Source organism: Carcharhinus amblyrhynchos, chromosome 28 (assembly GCF_965287045.1).
Source record: "Carcharhinus amblyrhynchos chromosome 28, sCarAmb.v2.hapA, whole genome shotgun sequence".
Taxonomy (NCBI): Eukaryota; Metazoa; Chordata; class Chondrichthyes; order Carcharhiniformes; family Carcharhinidae; genus Carcharhinus; species Carcharhinus amblyrhynchos.
This window is the reverse complement of record NC_137351.1, coordinates 16088081-16107311: the sequence shown is the minus strand read 5'-3', so window position 1 is coordinate 16107311 and position 19231 is coordinate 16088081. Positions and strand designations below refer to the sequence as shown.

Here is a 19231-nt window from a genome sequence, read left to right as displayed (position 1 = left end):
AGGATTGGGACATAGGAATTTAGGGCTTAGGAACAGGAGAATGCCAGTCAGGCCTTTGAGCCTGCTCCACCATTCACTAAGATCATGGCTGATCTGATTGTGGTGTAAACTGTATTTACCTGTCTGCTGTACCATCACCATTGTCTCCATTATCTAGCACTAATCTATTTCACTCTGCATTCAATAAATTCAATGACCAGCCTCTGCCACCTTCTGGGATGAAGAATTGTGGGCCCTTTTCCTCCAGTGAGTTGTTTAATTGCCATCATTTACAACTAAAGATAAAACTCAAATGACGGACCATCCTGATTCAAAACATTGGCTCTATTCTCTCTCCACAGATGCTGTTGGATCTGGTGAGATTTTCCTGCATTTTCTGTTTTTGTTGTGAAGCAATTGGGAAGCACAGTGGCATAGTGGTTAGCACTGCTGCTTCACAGGTCAGGGACGTGGGTCAATTCAAGCTTCGGGCCACTGGTTGTGTGGAGTTTGCATATCCTTCCCATGTCTGTGTGGGTTTCCTCTGTGTGCTCCAGTTTCCTCCCACAGTCCAAAGCTTAGGCTGATTGGTCTTGTTAAATTGCCCCTAGTGTCAGAAGGATTAGTAGGTTAAATATATGGGGTTACGGGAATAGGACCTGGGTGGGATTGTGGTTGGTGCAGACTCGATGGGCTGAATGGCCTCCTTCTGCACTGTAGGAATTCTATGATAGTCTTAAGGTTAGTGACAGCTTCATACAGCCTGTGAATCGGTGGTGTTATGTTGGTGTGACTGGCTATCTGAGAGAATTGTGTGGAAGCTTGAATGCATGTGGCAATCCAAGACAGAGAAAAATAAAAGGAGAAATTTAATTGAGTTTTTTGGAGGGGTAACCAAGAAGGCAAATGAGGGCAGTGCAGTTGATGTTGTCTACTTGGACTTTAGTAAGGCTTTTGGCAAGGTACCGCATAGTAGGTTGTTGCATAAAGCTAAATCTCATGGGATCCAGGGTGAGGTATGGAAATGGATATAAAATTGGCTTCTTGACAGAAGCCAGAGGATGGTTGCAGAGAGTTGTTTTTCAAAGCAGAGGCTTGTGACCAGCAGTGTGCCTCAGGGATCACTACTGGGTCTACTGTTATTTGTCATTTACATTAATGATTTGGATGAGAATTTAGGAGGCATGGTTAGTAAGTTTGCAGATGACAACAATGTTGGAGGCATAGTGGATAGTGAAGAAAGTTATCTCCAATTGCAACGGGATCTTGATCAATTGGGCCAATAGACTGACGAATGGCAGATGGAGTTTAATTTAGATAAATGCAAGGTGATGCATTTTGGTAGATTGAACCAGGGCAGGATTTATTCAGTTAATGGTAGGGCACTGGGGAGAGTTACAGAACAAAGAGATGTAGGGATACATAAGAACATAAGAACATAAGAAATAGGAGCAGGAGTAGGCCATCCAGCCCTTTGAGCTTGCCCCACCATTCAATAAGATCATGGCTGATCTGTCGTGTCTCAGTTCCACATTCCCGCCCTCTCCCCATAACCCTTAATCCCCTCGCTTATCACAAACCCATCAACCCACGTCTTAAAAATATTCAGCGAGGCAGCCTCCACCACCTCAACGGGCAGAGAATTCCAGAGATTCACCACCCTTTGAGTGAAGAAGTTCCTCCTCAACTCCGTTCTAAACCGCCCCCCCTTTATCTTGAGGCTTTTATAGCTTCTTGAAAGTGGAGTCACAGGTGGTCAGAGTGGTGCAATTCTGGTCATCCTATCTTAGAAAGGATATTATTAAACTAGAAAGAGTGCAGAAAAGATTTACTAGGATGGTACCGGGACTTGATGGATTGAGTTATAAGGAGAGGCTGAATAGACTGGGACTTTTTTCTCTGAAGCGTAGGAGGCTGAGGGGTGACATTATAAAGGTCTATAAAATAATGAGGGGCATAGACAAGGTAGATAGTCAATATTTTTTCTCAAAGGTAGGGGAGTCGAAAACTAGAGGGCATAGGTTTAAGGTGAGAGGGGAGAGGTACAAAAGTGTCCAGAGAGGCAATTTTTTCACACAGAGGGTGGTGAGTGTCTGGAACAAGCTACCCGAGATAGTAGTAGAGATGGGTACAATTTTACCTTTTAAAAAGCATTTAGATGATTACATGGGTATGATGGGTATGGACGGATATGGGCCAAATGCGGGCAATTGGGATTAGCTTTGGGGTTTTAAAAAAAAGGGCAGCATGGACAAGTTGGGCCAAAGACCTGTTTCCATGCTGTAAACCTCTATGACTCTATAAATTGAAATTCTGGAAGTGGATCATTGGTGAAGGCATTAAGAGAAAGTATTGTTTGGGGGAAGATTCCAAAAACTGTTTTTTTCAAGAGTGGAGTTTGAAAATACTCGGGTGGAAGTCAGATTCCAGTGAGACCAGTTGGTTAGCAGCGTGACAAATATCTCGGGGGATTTGATAAGAAATCCATAGATGTTGTATTGGGTGGCATCCGTGACTTGATTTCAGAGCGTGGGGTGGCTGACCACATTTCACCACTGATTTACAAGGACTGTGTCCTTACTGAGAATATTATAGTTCAAGGTAGATTTTGTAACTTGTGGTATCCTTAAAAATCTGTGTTCATTTGTGAAGACAGAAGCAGGGTGATGGAGTTGTGCATGATAATTAATATTTTCATGTTAAATAAATATTTTGTTCCTCTGTTAAAAGTTCACTGGTTGTCCTGTGACTCTATTCATTTACGTATCTAAACAAAAAAGAAAAGCTAGGAATAAAAACAGAAAATGCTGGATAAACGCAGCAGGTTTTTGTAGAGACAGAAGAGTCGTATGGATTCAGTGCATTATATTTCTCTGCTGAGTTTTTCCAGCGTTTTCAGCTTCAACTTGAGGTGTTCAAATCAGATATCAGATTTTTATATATGTCCAATAGTTCCAAACAAACACAATCTGATGAGAGGATAGTGTCAAAGTCACTCGCAGTGAAACTGGAACAATGTGTCAGAATTTCAGAAATCTAACATTACAACATTTTGTACAATGGAAACTGTTAATGGATGATCTTCTGTGTCAGCCCCTCACCACCCCCCCCACACACACAGTCTCCCCCAACATACACATGCACCCACACACCCTCCTCCCACACACATATCTACATTCAACTCCTCCCCCAGACACGCTCTCCACCACACAAAAACTCATCCCTTACACAGACACACTCCCCCCAACACACACCCATTCACACTCCCTCCCCCCACAGCCCCCCCCACACACACTCCCCCACACACACACCCACCCCACATACAACCCCTCCCCATACACAACCCTCTCCACTACACTCAATCACACCCCCTCACCACACACCCACTCCCCCACATACAACCCCCTCACCCATTCACAACCACTCCCCACACCCCCTCCCCCACACACCCTTCCCCCCACACATACCCTACCTACATCCCTAACAGACACCCCCCACACACTCCTCTCCCATACACAACCTCCCCCCACCCCCAGTTGTATGCTAACTCTTTGGTCCAGGGGATTTTCTGTGAATCTGCTTTTCTCTCATATCTCTCCAGCTGAGTTGTTGTTAAATTGGATTGGAAAATCTCTAATGGAACCAGAATGTTTGCTTTTTGTGGAGAATGTGAACATTTCCATTCTCTTTCAGTGGTGAGCTAAGATTAGAGTTCGCTTGGTGTGAAATCTGCTTTAATCTCCTTAGGGGTTTTTGTGGCTTTAATCTCCTTGTTGGCAATGTCCTTCACACTCGACCCGCAGCAATTCCTGGGAGGGAGACGAGATTCACCGACATTTCTTTGCCGCCGCTGCCAGCCGTTCCCACAGGAGCCCCGGACCAGGGAGATCCCTTAAATCTGACTCCAGGCACAGCAACAGGTAACAGGGACCAGGGAGATCTGGAACCCCCACAGGCTCAATCCCAGCTTTGGCCACCTGGACATTTATTAAACTTTGTAATAACTCGGGGGTTTTAAAATCTGACTCAATGACTTTCACGCGATAATTGGAATATTTTACTCAGGGCTGGTGGTAGAGATTGGGATTTGTCCCATTATTCTCGTTCGAGGTAAATTATTTCTGTTTCCATAGCAAACAATTCAGGCCAGTGCTTCTTTCTGCAAACTCAGGACATCAGCAATCAGCAATATGCTTTATGTGGGGCACAGGAGGGCCAGGTTCCTGCATCAGCTGGAGGCAGCAACTGGGGTGCATTGGGGGTGAGGGAAAGATCTCTGGGGACCTGATTAAAGCTTTTCACTTAAAACTGCTACGTTTAGTTAGTGACTTTAATCTCCTTAAAATGAGAGGCTGAAGCCACTGACAGTTAGTTGAGTTGTTAAGCAGGGATTAGGGTGACTCTCACTGGTGACTAAACCGAAATCACTTTGTGCTCAGAGCCACTTGTCCATTTCCCAATAATTCCAGCATTTTTGTTTCTGGTTTTATGAATTCCCATTTGTTTTAATTCCACAGGGTTGGAGAGATTGCAGCTCAACTGGGGAAATGTGTCTGAACCAGTGACAATTATCCAGAACTGCCTCACTGCCCGAGAACAGAAACACGTTTCAATCCATCTGAAGACAATCAGCGAAACTGCCCTCTAAAGGAGCAAAGCAAAAGCCCCTCCCAGGCAGACATGTACCTCAGGCGGAAGCGAAGGTTAACCTGGAACCGAGTATTATTCCTAATCTCGGGCTTGGTGCTTTGCTCCATTTATCAGATTCTCACTGCAAACTTCCAGCTTTCAGCACCGCGGAGAGCGCCGAGTGAGAATGGAGAGAGCCAGAGGCAGGAATATCTCCCCATCCCGGCCAGGAAACTACTGGAAGCCAACACCAACATTGTAACCCAGAGCAGCAGCCCCCCAAGCGGGCTCTCCAGAACCAAGACCCCCACAGCTGGGGTATCTAGGATCCCCGCAACCAGAACTCCTACCAAAAGGACCCTCACAGCTGGGGTCCCCAGGACCCCCACAATTGGGGTCCCCATAATCAGGGCCCCCACAATTGGGATCACCACAGTCAGGACCCCCACAATTGGGGTCCATACGACCACCACAGCAAGGATCCTCACAGCCCCCCCTGGGCTAATCAGCAGCTCCAACAGAAGCAGCGCTGGAGAGACAGGAACAGGAACGCCTCGGTTAAGGGGTTGCATTCGAGTGGGGAATGAGATCATTCCGGCTCCCACCACAGTCCCCTCGGTGCCGGAGAGCAGCACCGAGGTGGTGAGCCTGGAACCCCCGCTTGGCCACACTAAGGGCGAATACCCTACGGATTTATTCTCGGTGGAAGAGCGCAGGAGGGGCTGGGTGCTGCTCCATGCTCTGGGCATGATATATATGTTCATTGCGCTGGCTTTGGTCTGCGATGAGTTCTTTGTTCCATCGTTAGGGGAGATTACTGAGAAATTGGACATTTCTGATGATGTGGCAGGAGCCACTTTCATGGCAGCGGGAGGATCAGCTCCAGAACTCTTCACCTCTCTGATTGGGGTCTTCATCTCCCACAGTAATGTGGGCATAGGCACTATTGTGGGCTCGGCTGTGTTCAACATCCTGTTTGTGATCGGAATGTGTGCCATCTTCTCCAGAGAAATCCTCCACCTGACCTGGTGGCCTCTATTCCGGGATGTCTCTTTCTATATCATGGACCTGATTATGTTGATAATATTTTTTCTGGACAATATGATCGAGTGGTGGGAAAGTTTGCTGTTGCTTGGTGGCTACATAAGCTACGTGTCTTTTATGAAATTCAATGCGGAAATCGAGCAATGGTTTAAAGCGAACATCGTCAACAACAACAACGTGGTTAAAGCCATGACCATCATGAACCCAATGAAGGTCAGTGAGTTTTTCTTTGACTCTTTCATTCTGTCTCTGGCTTGTTTCAGCTTCAGATCTTCACCGAGATTAAAGTCAAGGCTTCACTTGTTGAATTCGAAACACTCGGAACAATTTCAGTTCAACAAAGATACAATCCGCCTTTGTGAGAATTCCACCCGTCAACTGATACCAAAACCAATCTGATCAAATCCGCTTCACAATAAAAGGCGGCCTCACAAGGATCATGCAACAGAACTGGTCACTTCTGTGTTTGTGTCAGTGTGATTCTGCAGTGTGTGTGTGTGAGGATGTTTGAGAGCGTGTGTATCTCTGTGTGTCAGTGTGTGTTTGAGGATGTGTGTGAGGTTATGTGTATGTATGTAAGGTTTTTTAAGAGTGTGCATGGGTGTGTGTGAGAGTATGTGTGTCAGTGTGCGTATGAGTGTGTTTATGGGTGTATGAGGGTGTGTGTGTGTGGGTCAGTGTGTGTTTGAAAATGTGTGTGAAGTTGTGCGTGTATATAATGGTTTTTGAAAGAGTGTGTGAGGATGTTTGTGAGTGTTTATGCAGAAGGATGTTTGAGCGTGTGTGTGTGTGAGAGAGAGAAATTAAGCAACTGACCTTCAGGCAGTTAATAGCATCATTGATACCAAAGAGTTTTATTGAGAATCTATGACAGGTGAGAGTCCCTTTTCACAATAACCCTGCTGTGTAGAATGCATGATGCTGGGTTATCCAGTAAGTGTCATGTGTTTGCTTCAGGGTGGTGGTGTTTGGGTGCCATTGCTCCTGCCATTGTATTTGAGGGAGTTACTGCTGTAACTACATCAAGCATCTAACTAGGGAGATGGTAGTAAATAAACTGATGGGATGCAAGGCAGATCAGTTCCTAGGAACTGGTTGTCTGCACCACAGAATATTAAAGGAGGTAGCAGCAGAGATAATTGATGCATTAGTTATGATATTCCAAAATTCCCTGGATTCTGGAAAGGACCTGGTGGATTGGAAATACACTAATGTGACACCCCTACTCAAAAAGGGAGAAAAAGACACAAAAAGTGGGAAGGTAGACCAGTTAGTTTGACTTCTGGTGGAGAAGTTGCTGGAATCAATCAATAAGGAGATAACTGAACACTTGGAATGACAAAGCTCAATCCACCATTGTCAATTCACCATGAAGGGTAAGTCACGCTTGACAAACTTGCTGGAGTTCTTTAAGGACATAACCAGTAAAGTGGACAATGGGGAACCTATTGATGTAGGATATTTAAACTTCCAGAAGGCATTTGACAAGATGTCGCATAAATACTGATCCAGAAGTTTAGATCCCAGGGGACTGGGGTAGAGTAGTGGCTTGGATTGAGGATTGGCTGACTGACAGAAAGCTGAGGGTCAGGATAAATGGGTCCTTTTCTGATGGCAAACTGTAACTAGCAGGGTCTCGCATGGGTCAGTCCTCAGACCTCAATGGTTTATAATGTATACAAATGATCTGCAAGCAGGGACTGAGTATAACATAATGGAAGATAGTGAAATAGATGGGAAAGCCATGATAGGAGATAAAGAGTTTACATTTGGATATTAATAAGCTAGGGGAATGGACCAGAATCTGACAGATGGAGTTTAATGTGGATAAGTGTAAGGTTATCCATTTTGGTTGTAAAAATAAAAGGGCAAATTACTATTTAAATGGGAAGCAGATTCAAAGTGTGTCAGTGCAGAAAGACCTGGGTGTCCTTGTGCATGAATTGCAGAAAGTTGATATGCAGGTGCAACATATAATATGAAAATCAAATGGAATCTTGGTATGTATTGCAAAACAACCAGATTTTAAAAATAAAGAAGTGTTGTTACAATTGTTTAGGGTGTTGGTGAGACCACATCTGGAGTATTGTGTTGGTTTTGGTCTCCTTCCTTAAGGAAGGATATGATGGCATTGGAGGCAGTTCAGAGGATTCACCAGATTGATTCTGAGGATGAAAGGGCTGTCGTATGAGTGGCAGTTGAATAGCTTGGACTTGTACTTGCTGGAGTTCAGAAGAATGAGGAGTGATCTGATCAAAGTATACAGAGTGCTTAAGGGGATTGATAAGGTGGAACGTTGAACAGATGTTCCCCTTGTGGGACAGTCTAGAAAAGCAGGATAAAGGGAGCAGGCAGGAAAGTGGAGTTGAGACCAGGATAAGATTGGCCATGATCAGGTTAAATGGTGGAGCTGGCTCAGACAGTTGAATTGCCCATTCTTGCTCCTAATTTCTATGTTCCAATGTTCCTATCAGGAGTCAAGTGGTATTCTGCTCTTGTGACCATGTCTGGATCAAGGTTGTGATGAGATTTGGAAGCAAGTTGTCTGGAGGAAGCCAGACTGACCAATAGTGAACTGATTAGTGCTGACAGTATTAAAAACCAGACTCCCTCCATTAGCTGTTGCTGAGTTGGATCAGTGAGATTGAATAGGTAGCACTGAGTTCAAACCCAATTCAATCCACCTTTCAGCAACATCTGAATTGAATCTTGTCTATAGCTGTTGTTATCTGCCTTTATGATTGTACATTGTTGGCAGCCAATTGGATGCAGTAAAGATCTTTTCAATGCACTGTTTATTCAGTTTGAAAGAGCTGGAAAGTTATACAGTGAGGCACTAGAACTTAATAGAAATCCTAGTTCCTGGAACAGGCCCAAGAAGGACTGGCCAACAGAATTCTGGAAAGGTAGATTCCCCAAATGAATATAATGTGGAAAATTCATTGATAGACTGATATCACCTCAACAACTTCAGGGACCTAAGCAAGAGGCCTGGAAGAAGTTGTTACAAAGGGTGAGGAACACATATATACACAATATATAGATATTAACAAGTTATTCTATAGTGTGAACAGAGGCTACATGCAGATGAGGAAATATGCATTTGTGAAGAAGAAGCTGTACTGGCCAGAGAAAGATTAACACAAAGATAGTAAGGTGAAGGTGACAGGGACACGGACAGATCATCAGCTGTTCACTCCAGTTCTGATTGAACTCATCCCCTTAATCCACACATCTGACAAAACAGGCAAAATATGGAAATTCACTGTCAAAAAACCCTTCTCCTAACTTGTAAAAGCAATCAAGGTCCAAATTGACCCACTGGGCCCCAAGTCCTTAGTTATTACAAAAATGTTACTCTCCTTCTGCCATGAACACCTTCCAAAAACACAATTAAAACTTCGTTCTAATTTATGTCAGTTCTCACCCTTCAGAATCTCCAGAATCCTCTTTCTCAGTTTGATCACCTCTGAGAAAAATAAAACTTTTGGCCAATTTAAATGATGGCCACTCTTTCTCCCCAAACCCATCACCAATTGCACTGCATGTTATTAGTGTCTGTAACCGTTTCAAATATTGAATCAGGTCTCACTGAGTGCATCTCTCCAATGAAACCCAAGGCTCCAACTCTATCTGCAAATTTTGGGTGTATGTGGAATGGCTTTCCAGTAAATTAAATACCATCTTTCAATCCAATTAGTGTTATATTTTAAGAAAATATATATTTATTAGTTCAGTATTTGATACATTGTGGAATAAAATGAGTAATAATTGGGTGTCTCTTAGACCTGAATGCACTGATCACTGATACAGGACATTTTGTGGGCATATGCTTTGTGAAAATTACTACTCCACAACAGACTAGTATAAACAGACTAGTGATAATCAGACTAGTAATAAACAGGCTAGTAATAAACCACACAGCTAATGGATATTGTATATTTTGCATGATATCCTATCATCTACTCAGCACGACTGAGTATTGGGAAAAACGTTTACATACTCATCCCCATCTGCTCTTTTCACAGGGCAAGGGGAACCTCTCGGAGAAGCAGTCTCTCCCAAATAGTCCACCAGAGCCCAAAACCAATCAACGCCAATGCATCTTGAAGGAGGTACGGATACAGCTGAGCACATTAAGCAAAGGCTGCCATTGATAAGGGAGCTGAGTGAAGCAGAGTGTTGGCATGGAAGAGACAATGATGCTAGTGTTTGATCAGGGCCAATGTGATGGAGCTTCAACACAGAGTGTGTCCTGCTCAGCTATCTGACAGAGCAGATCTTTGTGGCCATCTTTTCAATGTTGACCTATTTGGGGTTCAACAATCAGAAACACATTGGCATCATCCAAATGTGGGATGTATTGAAGCAACATCTCTCTCATTGCAGTTTGCCATTCACCATGTATCAACAAAAATGTATCTGCAGGAGAGATCATGCTTCTGCAGACACCAAACAATATCTTATATGGGTGTGTGTGCTACTGTTTTAGTGGTTTGGTATCTAAAGTTCAGGATGCAGTCTAGAGAAAAGTTACTAGAAAATTGCAGCATTGGGATTTCAGATCTTCTGCTTATATTGCTAACACAGACTGGTGCAGGATCTGCTGATGCCAATGTCTTAAATGGAGCATCATGTAGATTAGGGATATATGCAGTGCACTTCCAATAGCTATTTAGTTTTCTTTAAATGAGCCATCACTGCGAAGAAATATCATTAATTTTAATATTGTTTGACTTGCTATTCTGTTCAATGACAATTTTTCTTTTGACCTTTAGGTTCATGTTGCTTATGTTGTCTGTGTAGAAACATCATACATACCTCATGAAAATTTCCCCTGGGATCACTTCACTAGATAAGCAGGAATAGAGAATCTTTGTGAAAATACTGACAATGTCATTCTACACAGTGACAAAGCAATCCCTCCTTTTATTCAATTTCATTCAGCAGCTGCAGACTGGCTTTTCCCAAAATGTTAACAGTCTTTGCTTAAAGCAAAACATTTGAGGAAATATGATTTAAAGTTGACTATAGTTTTATTTAATGTTCTGAATTATTAAAAGTCTGCCTGAATGATTTCCTTTTAGCTAGTGCCAAGGTGACACTCTCCCTACACTGAAGTTACAGAATCAACATCTTCCTTGTCTATTTGTATTGTACACCCCACAAGAATGTACATTATAGACTATGTGAAACTGACACCTGCACATTCCTTTTGTACCACTGATACAGGGTGGCAAGGTGGCACAGTAGTTGACATTGCTGCCTCACAGTACCAGGAACCTGGGTTTGATTCTGGCCTTGGGTGATTGTCTGTGCGGAGTTTGCACATTCTTCCCATGTCTGTGTGGGTTTACTCCAGATGATCTAGTTTCCACCCACAGTCTGAAGATGTGTGGGTTAGCTGGATTGGCCGTGCCAAATTGCTCCTTAGTCAAAGATGTGTAGGTTAGGTGGATTAGTCATGATTAATGAATAGGGATATGGCAATAGGGTGGGGTGGCCTGGGTAAAATGATCTTTTGGAAAATCAGTGCAGACCCAATGGACCGAATGGCTTTCTTTTTCACTGTAGGGATTTTATGATACTTTCTCTTTGAAACAAAAGGATTGATGGTGGTGTGTGAGATACACAGTGGGTATAACCTTTGGTAAATGAAGGTTCACCAGATTGATTCCTGGAATGAGAGATTGAGTCAAATGGGCCTGGACTCTCTGGAGCTTAGGAAAATGGGAAATGGTGTCATCAAAGATTCAGAGAAAACTTGACAAGATGGATACTGAGAGGTTGTTTCCCCTGGAAGTCTCTGACTAAGGGTCATAATATCAAGATAAAGATTCAACCATTCAGGACTGAGATACGGAGCAGGTTTGAGGGGCCGAGTGGCCTACTCCTGCTTCTTGTGATCAAATCAGCAGTTAACACATTGCCAATGTCACTTTGTAACAGAGTTGCATAAGTTTATTCACTTGTGTGTGAAATGTAGATTCTCCAGTGTGCGTTTTGGGTTTGAATGGCTGAATAGCAGGTTGAACATAGATTTGTATCTGCAGTTTATACAAAGTATAAAGGCCAGCCTCTGTGTGTCCACCAGCCTCCTCCAGCTTTTTCCCTGTGCATGTACCAGCTGGAAAGTTATTCAGTGGTTATGATTCTGTTCCAATTGTAGCTCATTGTCTTACTAATCAGTCAATCTCCAATCCAAGTTCCAACAGAATGCCACAGAGACATCCCATTACAATGGATGGTTTATACTTCTTTTTGCTGACTAAAGTATGCAGCTTGTTGTAAACAAGTGAAAATGAATGCTGGAACTGGAGCTGGCTAGTAGAATACCAACCTCACCAACTATCATTGCCACACTGTTTGCAAAGGCAGCACCAAGTGAAGTTAGAAAAGATTCAATGCCCAGCGGAGAGCCCACCCCAAACCATATCACTGAAAGTTTTGCTCGCTCTTCATCCATTTCCATTCCATCATTGTGACAGCGAATCTCAGTGTTTGTTTTAAACAAATAACATCACAACAAACTCAGAGAAGAATCAGTGATTTTTTAATTCCCCTTGTTTAAATCCTGCTTTTCATTTTCTTTCCCCCATCACCATCTCCCCTCCTCCCACCCCACTGGGGCTGTCTGTTACCTGTTCCATCTTGCCCTTTGAAACACTGCTTATCTTTATTCTGCTATTAACACATTCTGATCTCCCAATGTACCACTATCAGCACCCTTCTTAGCCATGGTCACCATCATTTACACAATTTACAGCCACTTTGTCTTTTCATCCATGATACCAGGTTAAAATCAAAAAGGTTTATTTGGCATCTTGAGCTTTCAGAGTGCTGCTCCTTCATCAGGTGAGAGAAGAGAGATGAGCAGTTATCTCATCTGATGAAGGAGCAGTGCTCTGAAAGCTCGTGATTCCAAATAAACTTGTTGAACTTTAACCTGGCGTTGTGAGACTTCTTACTGTGCCCACCCAAGTCCAATGCCGGCATCTCCACATCTTTTCATTCATGGCATAGTTGTGAATCTCTCCCTTATATCCACCTATCACTGGTCTACAATCCAGCCACTACACCACCCCCATCCCCCTCCTTACCAAAACAGAGTATAAATTTCATCCTGCTTTCAACTCTCTTTGCTCTGAAAAAGAGTCATCCACATTCGAAATGTTGGCTCTATTCTCCACAGATGCTGTCAGACCTGCTGAGATTTTCCAGCATTTTCTATTTTTGTATTTTGATTATCTGAGTTGCCGGTGGTTGTCTTACCCTAGCGTTGCAGTAAGTTTGGCAGGATTACTGTATTGGTATCAGTAGACTAGACAGAGAAGGCAATCACAGAGATTACAGTAAACAGCAACAGTTACTCAGTCTATCAGGGCAACATTGCTCCTTGCCTAGATCCCCAGTTCAATTAGACTTTCCAATCTCCTTATATTATTTTACAATTCTCATCCAATTCCCTTTTCAATCTTGTTCTAGTCTTTGCTTCAATAAGAAATCGCTCCAGGTTTTAATCCTTTGTGTGAAACTCTTCTAACTTTCTGGACCCAATGACAATGGACACAATCCACTGGATGGACCCAGTGCTCTGGATGGAGTCTATCAATGGAATTGTGGTCTTAGTGTACTGGACATGACTTCCCGAGCAGCAATTACACTTCAGTGAAGCAGCCAGCTATATACAGCAGTGTAATCTATTGGGGTTGGATAACTTCCTAATGTTTAAATCTCCAGCAAACTTACTGACTTGTATTTGGGAAGAATGTACTTGTTGAGATTTCTTTAAGATGTCTTCCTTTTTGGCACAGATCAGGGTCCATTTCAAATGGGGAAATGATCCGTGTTGCGTGCAGTGTGCTGACTCTATCCCTTCAACATGAGCTTGTCCGACAAGGACTTTCTCATCATTTAATCTGACCCTAATCCTTTTCACACTGACCTATTTTAAACCAATTGCTGCAGAGCTTCTTAACTCATTGAAGGTTGTAGGCGGGTCAATGATATAAGAAATGTTAAAAGTTACCACCAATAGAACCAATCCTGAACTTTCGATACAAAAGATCACCCATTCATTTTGAAAATAAAACTTCATAGCACCTTCTACCTATGCCGTACTCTACCCCCCACCTTGAGAAACTGTAACTGGTTAAGTATGAATCAGCAACAAGAATCACCTGGGATGGGAGGGAGAGGAGAAGGTGTCCGAGGAAGATTCCAAATTGGGTGCAGCCTGAATTAATTGATCAGATGTTGGGGTTAGTCGGGAGGATTGGAAATGTAATCTGACTCTCAGTGAAGATTGCAGTCTGACCTTCAATAATCACAATAGAAATAGGGAGTGAGGGAAGACAATTTCTACCTTGTTCCTGCTCTGTTTAAAAACAATCGCTGAGGTGCAAGGGGCAAAAATGCACCAACCTCCCCCTGCCCCGGTTACTTCCTCATTCTGTTTATCAGTGGCTTTTCAATCTAAATCTGAACAGGAGTCAATGGCAGAATCTTGCACCAAATTGACTGGTTTACCCATTGTGGAAGATAAATCAGTGATATTCCCCATCCCAGAATACACCCCCATCCCAGAATACATCCTCATCACAGAATACACCCCCATCCCAGAATACACCCTCATCACAGAATACATCTCGAAAGAATACACTCCATCAGAGAACATAGTAGTGATTTCCCATGGCTAGGGGTTATTATAGCAGGGCTTGAATGGGGAATCCCTATGTTCCATCACTGCCCAAAGAATACAATCCATCCCACAATACAACATATAACATGGAACCACTGACCTGAGCAACAACAGAGTTTAAATGTGACAGATTGAAAGCTTCTTGTTAGATGGAGAGGTTTGTAATCCTCTCAAATAAGCAATCTGAATATTAAACTCATTGTTCTCAGGAATTGAGTAGTGTCTCAGCCTCTGAGCTGGTAGCTCTGGGTTTTGATTCCACCCTCAGGCTCAATGGTCCAGCAAAGTGGGTTCTAATGTGGCCAAACAGGTTGAGTCTCAACTTGTAAGCCCTTCCAACACTTGCTAAAAGTGGGAGATCTGGCCACGTAATGGAAAGAAACTGGAGCTCCTCCATTACTTTGTTAATACGGGACTGTAAACCTGCATATTGCCATAGCATCTGGGACTCCATGGCGGTTGGCTCGATTGGTCAGATGGCCAATGTGGATCAGAGTGGTGCCAACAGCAGTGGGTTTGGGACCTGTCCCCTTGCCCCTACCTGTGGTCGATATTGTAAGGCTTTGGATTGGACCTGTCTTCAGAACACTGCTCCCACTGCACTCACAACTGGGAACTTTAGTAAGGTCAGTGCCTCAATCTGGTGATATCTGTTTAGCTGTAAGGCTGAGACACATTCTCCCCCCACACTCCTTCACCCTAACCTTTCCCTCAGCCACCCCTGTACAGACAGGTTGATGTGTGCAAGTATTGCTTTGGAGCTATGCTCGCAGTTTGGCAAAGACCACCACCCTTTTTTAAAAATAATCTATAAACAAAAGTACAGCTCCCCCTCACACCGATGAAGTCCTGTGGTATAGTGTTAGATTTGAAGTTAGCTGCTTATCAGGAGAGAGTCCAGATTTGAATGAAGAGATAGATATTGAGAAGATCTCTGACTTTCCCTTGTCGATAGTGTGGAGAGAAAGGTGCGCTAATCTGTCACAAGGAGACAAGCAGCTATTCCTCGTTCAAGTTGTTCTTCAATCCAAAACCGTGAAACAGTTGAATTATCAATAATTTCCCATTTCTCTTTACTTACATGAAAAAGAACATTGACTCAGAGTCCAGAGAAGAAGATAAGGAAGATAACAACAGACTAAAGGTAAAAGTCAAAACCACCAAAGACTCAGATGGTTTTTACATCGAACTAGAGTGGATTGGGTGAGAGATTTTACTTTAACCAAGGGCTTAGATAGGAAATTGTGGGGATCCCTGAGTGAGTTATAAAACCGCAATAAAACCAAGAACCAGATTGCTAATCCTTACAGAGATCATTTGTCAGTTTCAGTCAATCTATCCCGCGAGGAATCGAGCAGAGATTCTTTACAATGTTAGCAGGCGGCAGAGGGTTAGAAACTCAATGATCTTAACCAAAGACTGATAGGACATGGCGCCACATTCTCTGGAATGTTCTGGTCTCAGCTGTTTCATTATGTGGATGAGTCACTTGGAGATCAAAGGGAAATAGAGAGAATGAAATGTGAGATTGCATTAGAAATCCTTGTACATTTTGATGGATTGGTTGTACAGTGTGTGTGTGTTGTAAATGTCAATATGTTCACTGTAAAACTGCAAGATTCCCAGCTTACAACAACAACTTGCATTTATATAGCTCTTTGACATATTAACACATCCAAAAGTACTTCACAGGCGTGTCATCAGGCAAGATTTGATACTGAGACACATTGGCTGGTAACTCCCTCAGCGTGGAATCTCTGGGAACTACCGTTCCGAATAAACCCCCGCTGAAATTTCACAGCCCCTGTCCCACCCAAACCTCCTCATTCAGCATCCCCCCATCCCCCCCAATATCAGCCTGGAATGATTGGGGCACAGAGAGGTAGGATACTCCCCCCTTTTTACAGCAGTATCTGCCATAAAGCGGATGTTTAAAGGGACAGTTAAAAGGGAGCAAGGAAGTGGTTTACTGGGAGGGGGAGACTAGGTGGTGGCAGGGCAGACCAGACTGAAATGGGAGTGAAGGTGGGGCTGTCAGAGTCGGAGTGGAGGGGCTGTTGGGTGAAGGGGGTTGGAGTGGGAGTGCTGAATCCCCAGGGAGCTTTGGGTAAAATGTGCAGAACCATTTTTAATTTGACAATTTGATTTTTTTTATTGTTACATGTATTGGAATACAGTGAAAAGTATTGTTTCTTGCGTGCTATACAAACAAAGCATACTGTTCATAGAGAACACAGAGGAGAAGGAAAGGAGAGAGTGCAAAATGTACTGGTACAGTTATTGCTAGGGTGCAGAGAAAGATCAACTTAATATATGGTAGGTCCATTCAAAAGTCTGATGGCAGCAGGGAAAAAATTGTACTTGAGTAAGTTGGTACGTGACTTCAGACTTGTATCTTTTCCTGACAGAAGAAGTTGGAAGAGAGAATGTCTGGGGTGCATGGGTCTTGATTATGCTGGCTGCGTTTTCAAGGCAGTGGAAATTGTAGATAGAGTCAATGGATGGGAAGCTAGTTTGCGATATGGACTGGTCTTGATTCACGACCCTTTATAGTTGCTTGTGGCCTTGGGCAGAGCAGGAGCTATACCAAGCTGTGATACACTGAAAGAATGCTTTCTATGGTGCATCTGTAAAAATTAGTGAGAGTCGTAGCCGACATGCCAAATTTCCTTGGCCTCCTAAGAAAATAGAGACAAAATTAGAGGAACCATCCAAAGTTAGCGATTTAAGTCATTTTGTCCCATGATTCCCAGCCCAGTGCAATTGGCCAGAGGAAGTTAGCATTTCTGGCAATTGGCAGGTAAATCCTTACATAGGAACTTCCTAGAGAAATTCCCCAGTGCATAACTGGGGTAACTGTAAATGTGACTTGGGGAACCTGGAGATGTAAGGATAGGTGACCAAAACTTGATCAAAGAGGACATTTTAAGGAATGTTTTAAAGGAGGTAGAGAGAGGAGAACTTTAAGGAGGGAATTCCAGAACTTAGGGCTTGGACATTTGAAGGCATGGTCAACAAAGGTGGGGCAGTTAAAATCTGGGGTGCCCATGAGGCAAAAGGTAGAGGAGCTCAGGAATTTATTTCAGAGAAATATTCACAAATGGCATTGAGTTTCGATTTGTTTGACATTTTACTTAAATTTGAATTAATTACCTTTGAACACGTGTTTGTGATCTCTGGTTTAATTTGTTGGTATATTTTCTTGTTTAATGTTTAGCCCAAAGCGATTCTAACTCGAGGAAGCAGCACCCCTTCACTACACAACAGTATGCTCCGCAACACCATCTTTCAGCTCATGATCAACACACTCGATCCATTGGCAGAAGGTAAAGGCCTGAATTCCTGTTGGATAGACTGTAGGATCTGGTTATTTAACAACTAGGGACCAGCCTGGTTCATTTGTAGCAAGTAGTATGTGTCAGATGCCTTTTAAAAGTTATTACTTTTGCTGAAAAGTTGGATGTTTATTTTTCTGCATTTGCTAAGCGCGAGAATGCAGTGACTTCAGTTCATGTTGATTTAGCTACTTGTCAGTAATAATTAGAAAACAAGAAATGATACCTTAGGCGCGATTCTCCGGTTTGCGCTCTAAGTTCTCCCACTGGCAGGTAAACAGAGATGAATGGTATTGGCACTGGCAGCACTGAACAGGGCCAGGACATCCTCCCCACGGTAAACGCTAGCTGCAGCCCCCACTCGCACTCTATCAATCAACATGGCAGAACCAAGAGCTGCCCCTCGCTTCCTGGATGCAGACAGCGAGACAAGATGCTGGAGACCAGGCTAGAGGAGGGGCATCCCGTTCCCAAGGATTGGCAGGAGACCCTTTGCCAATACGTTGGCAGATACCTGGGTAGCAGTGGCTGAGACTGCAACAGGTTTACCAGGAAGACTGCAATTCAATGCAGGAAGATACTGTTTCAAGCTGCAGGGGTGAGTACCCACCTGTCTTCCCCTGGCATCCCCAACCCCACGACCATAACCTCTGCCAGCTAACATTCAATCCTTGCAACCCTCAAGCTTGTCCCTCCATTCCCCCAACTAATCCCCACCACTAACTCTCTCAGACTTACCCCAGTGCCCACACATGCCACCTGTTGTCAACCATCCCTATAGCCAACCAGCCATCATCTCACAATGTCCTCTTTGTGTCTCCGTAGGACAAGATTCCACACAACCAGAGAAAACAGGAGAAGACGGGTTTGCCGGAGTTGCAGGTTCTCACCACTCTGGAGAGAGGGTGCTGGAAATCACAGGGGAGGTCACTGAGTGAGTGGTGGCCGACTGTGAGGTTGGAAAACCCCGAGGAAGTGAGAGTCCAACACACTGTTACCCTGATGATCCGACTCCAGGGAATTGACATTCCCCACACTGACCCCATCTCCTTTCTCTTCCAGAATCTTCACCAGATGTGGCTGGGACATCCTTGCCCAAGCCCTTGGAACACCCCCAACCACAGCCTCTGTTTTCACCTGTACCATCCACCAGCACAGAGACAGTCACCACGGTGGGAAATGTTAGCGGTCGGCTTCTGGTGATCCCCAGACAGCTGCTGCTGCACTTCGGGTGGAGGTAGGGACTTCTAGGCAAGTCGACAGTCCGAGGACTGCTGGCTCCCAGCAAACAGGTGCCCTGAAGGCAGATGTGGAAACTCTGGAAAAGGTGACCCCAGCACTGGTAAAATGCAAAGCCAGGCTTACAGGAGCAGGTGTCTCCATCCTTTCAAGAAGTGCAAGGCCATCTGGAGGAATTTGGAAGCCTTCTCTCACAAGAGATGGTGCCAGTAATGCATGGTACCCAGAGCATCACTGCAAGGGTGGTGACTGCAGGGGAAAACCTGGTGGCAAGACATTTGAGGCATGTCTGACAATGTTCAAA

General features: G+C 43.8%; 1 protein-coding gene across 4 annotated transcripts in view; it reads left to right on the top strand.

Moving 5' to 3' along the window:
- The first annotated feature begins 3766 nt into the window (after window positions 1–3766).
- Window positions 3767–19231, top strand: part of slc24a1 (solute carrier family 24 member 1) — a 55908-nt gene continuing 40443 nt past the window's right edge. For 2 of the 4 annotated variants that reach the window (XM_080214435.1, XM_080214433.1), the window contains exons 1-5: window positions 3767–3899; window positions 4497–5865; window positions 9681–9767; window positions 15444–15497; window positions 17571–17679. In XM_080214435.1, the coding sequence (XP_080070561.1) occupies window positions 4660–5865; window positions 9681–9767; window positions 15444–15497; window positions 17571–17679 (1456 nt within the window). In that variant the 5' untranslated portion in view covers window positions 3767–3899; window positions 4497–4659. The remainder of the gene's footprint in view (window positions 3900–4496; window positions 5866–9680; window positions 9768–15443; window positions 15498–17570; window positions 17680–19231) is intronic. The other 2 variants (XM_080214434.1, XM_080214436.1) reach the window with 2 other exon arrangements.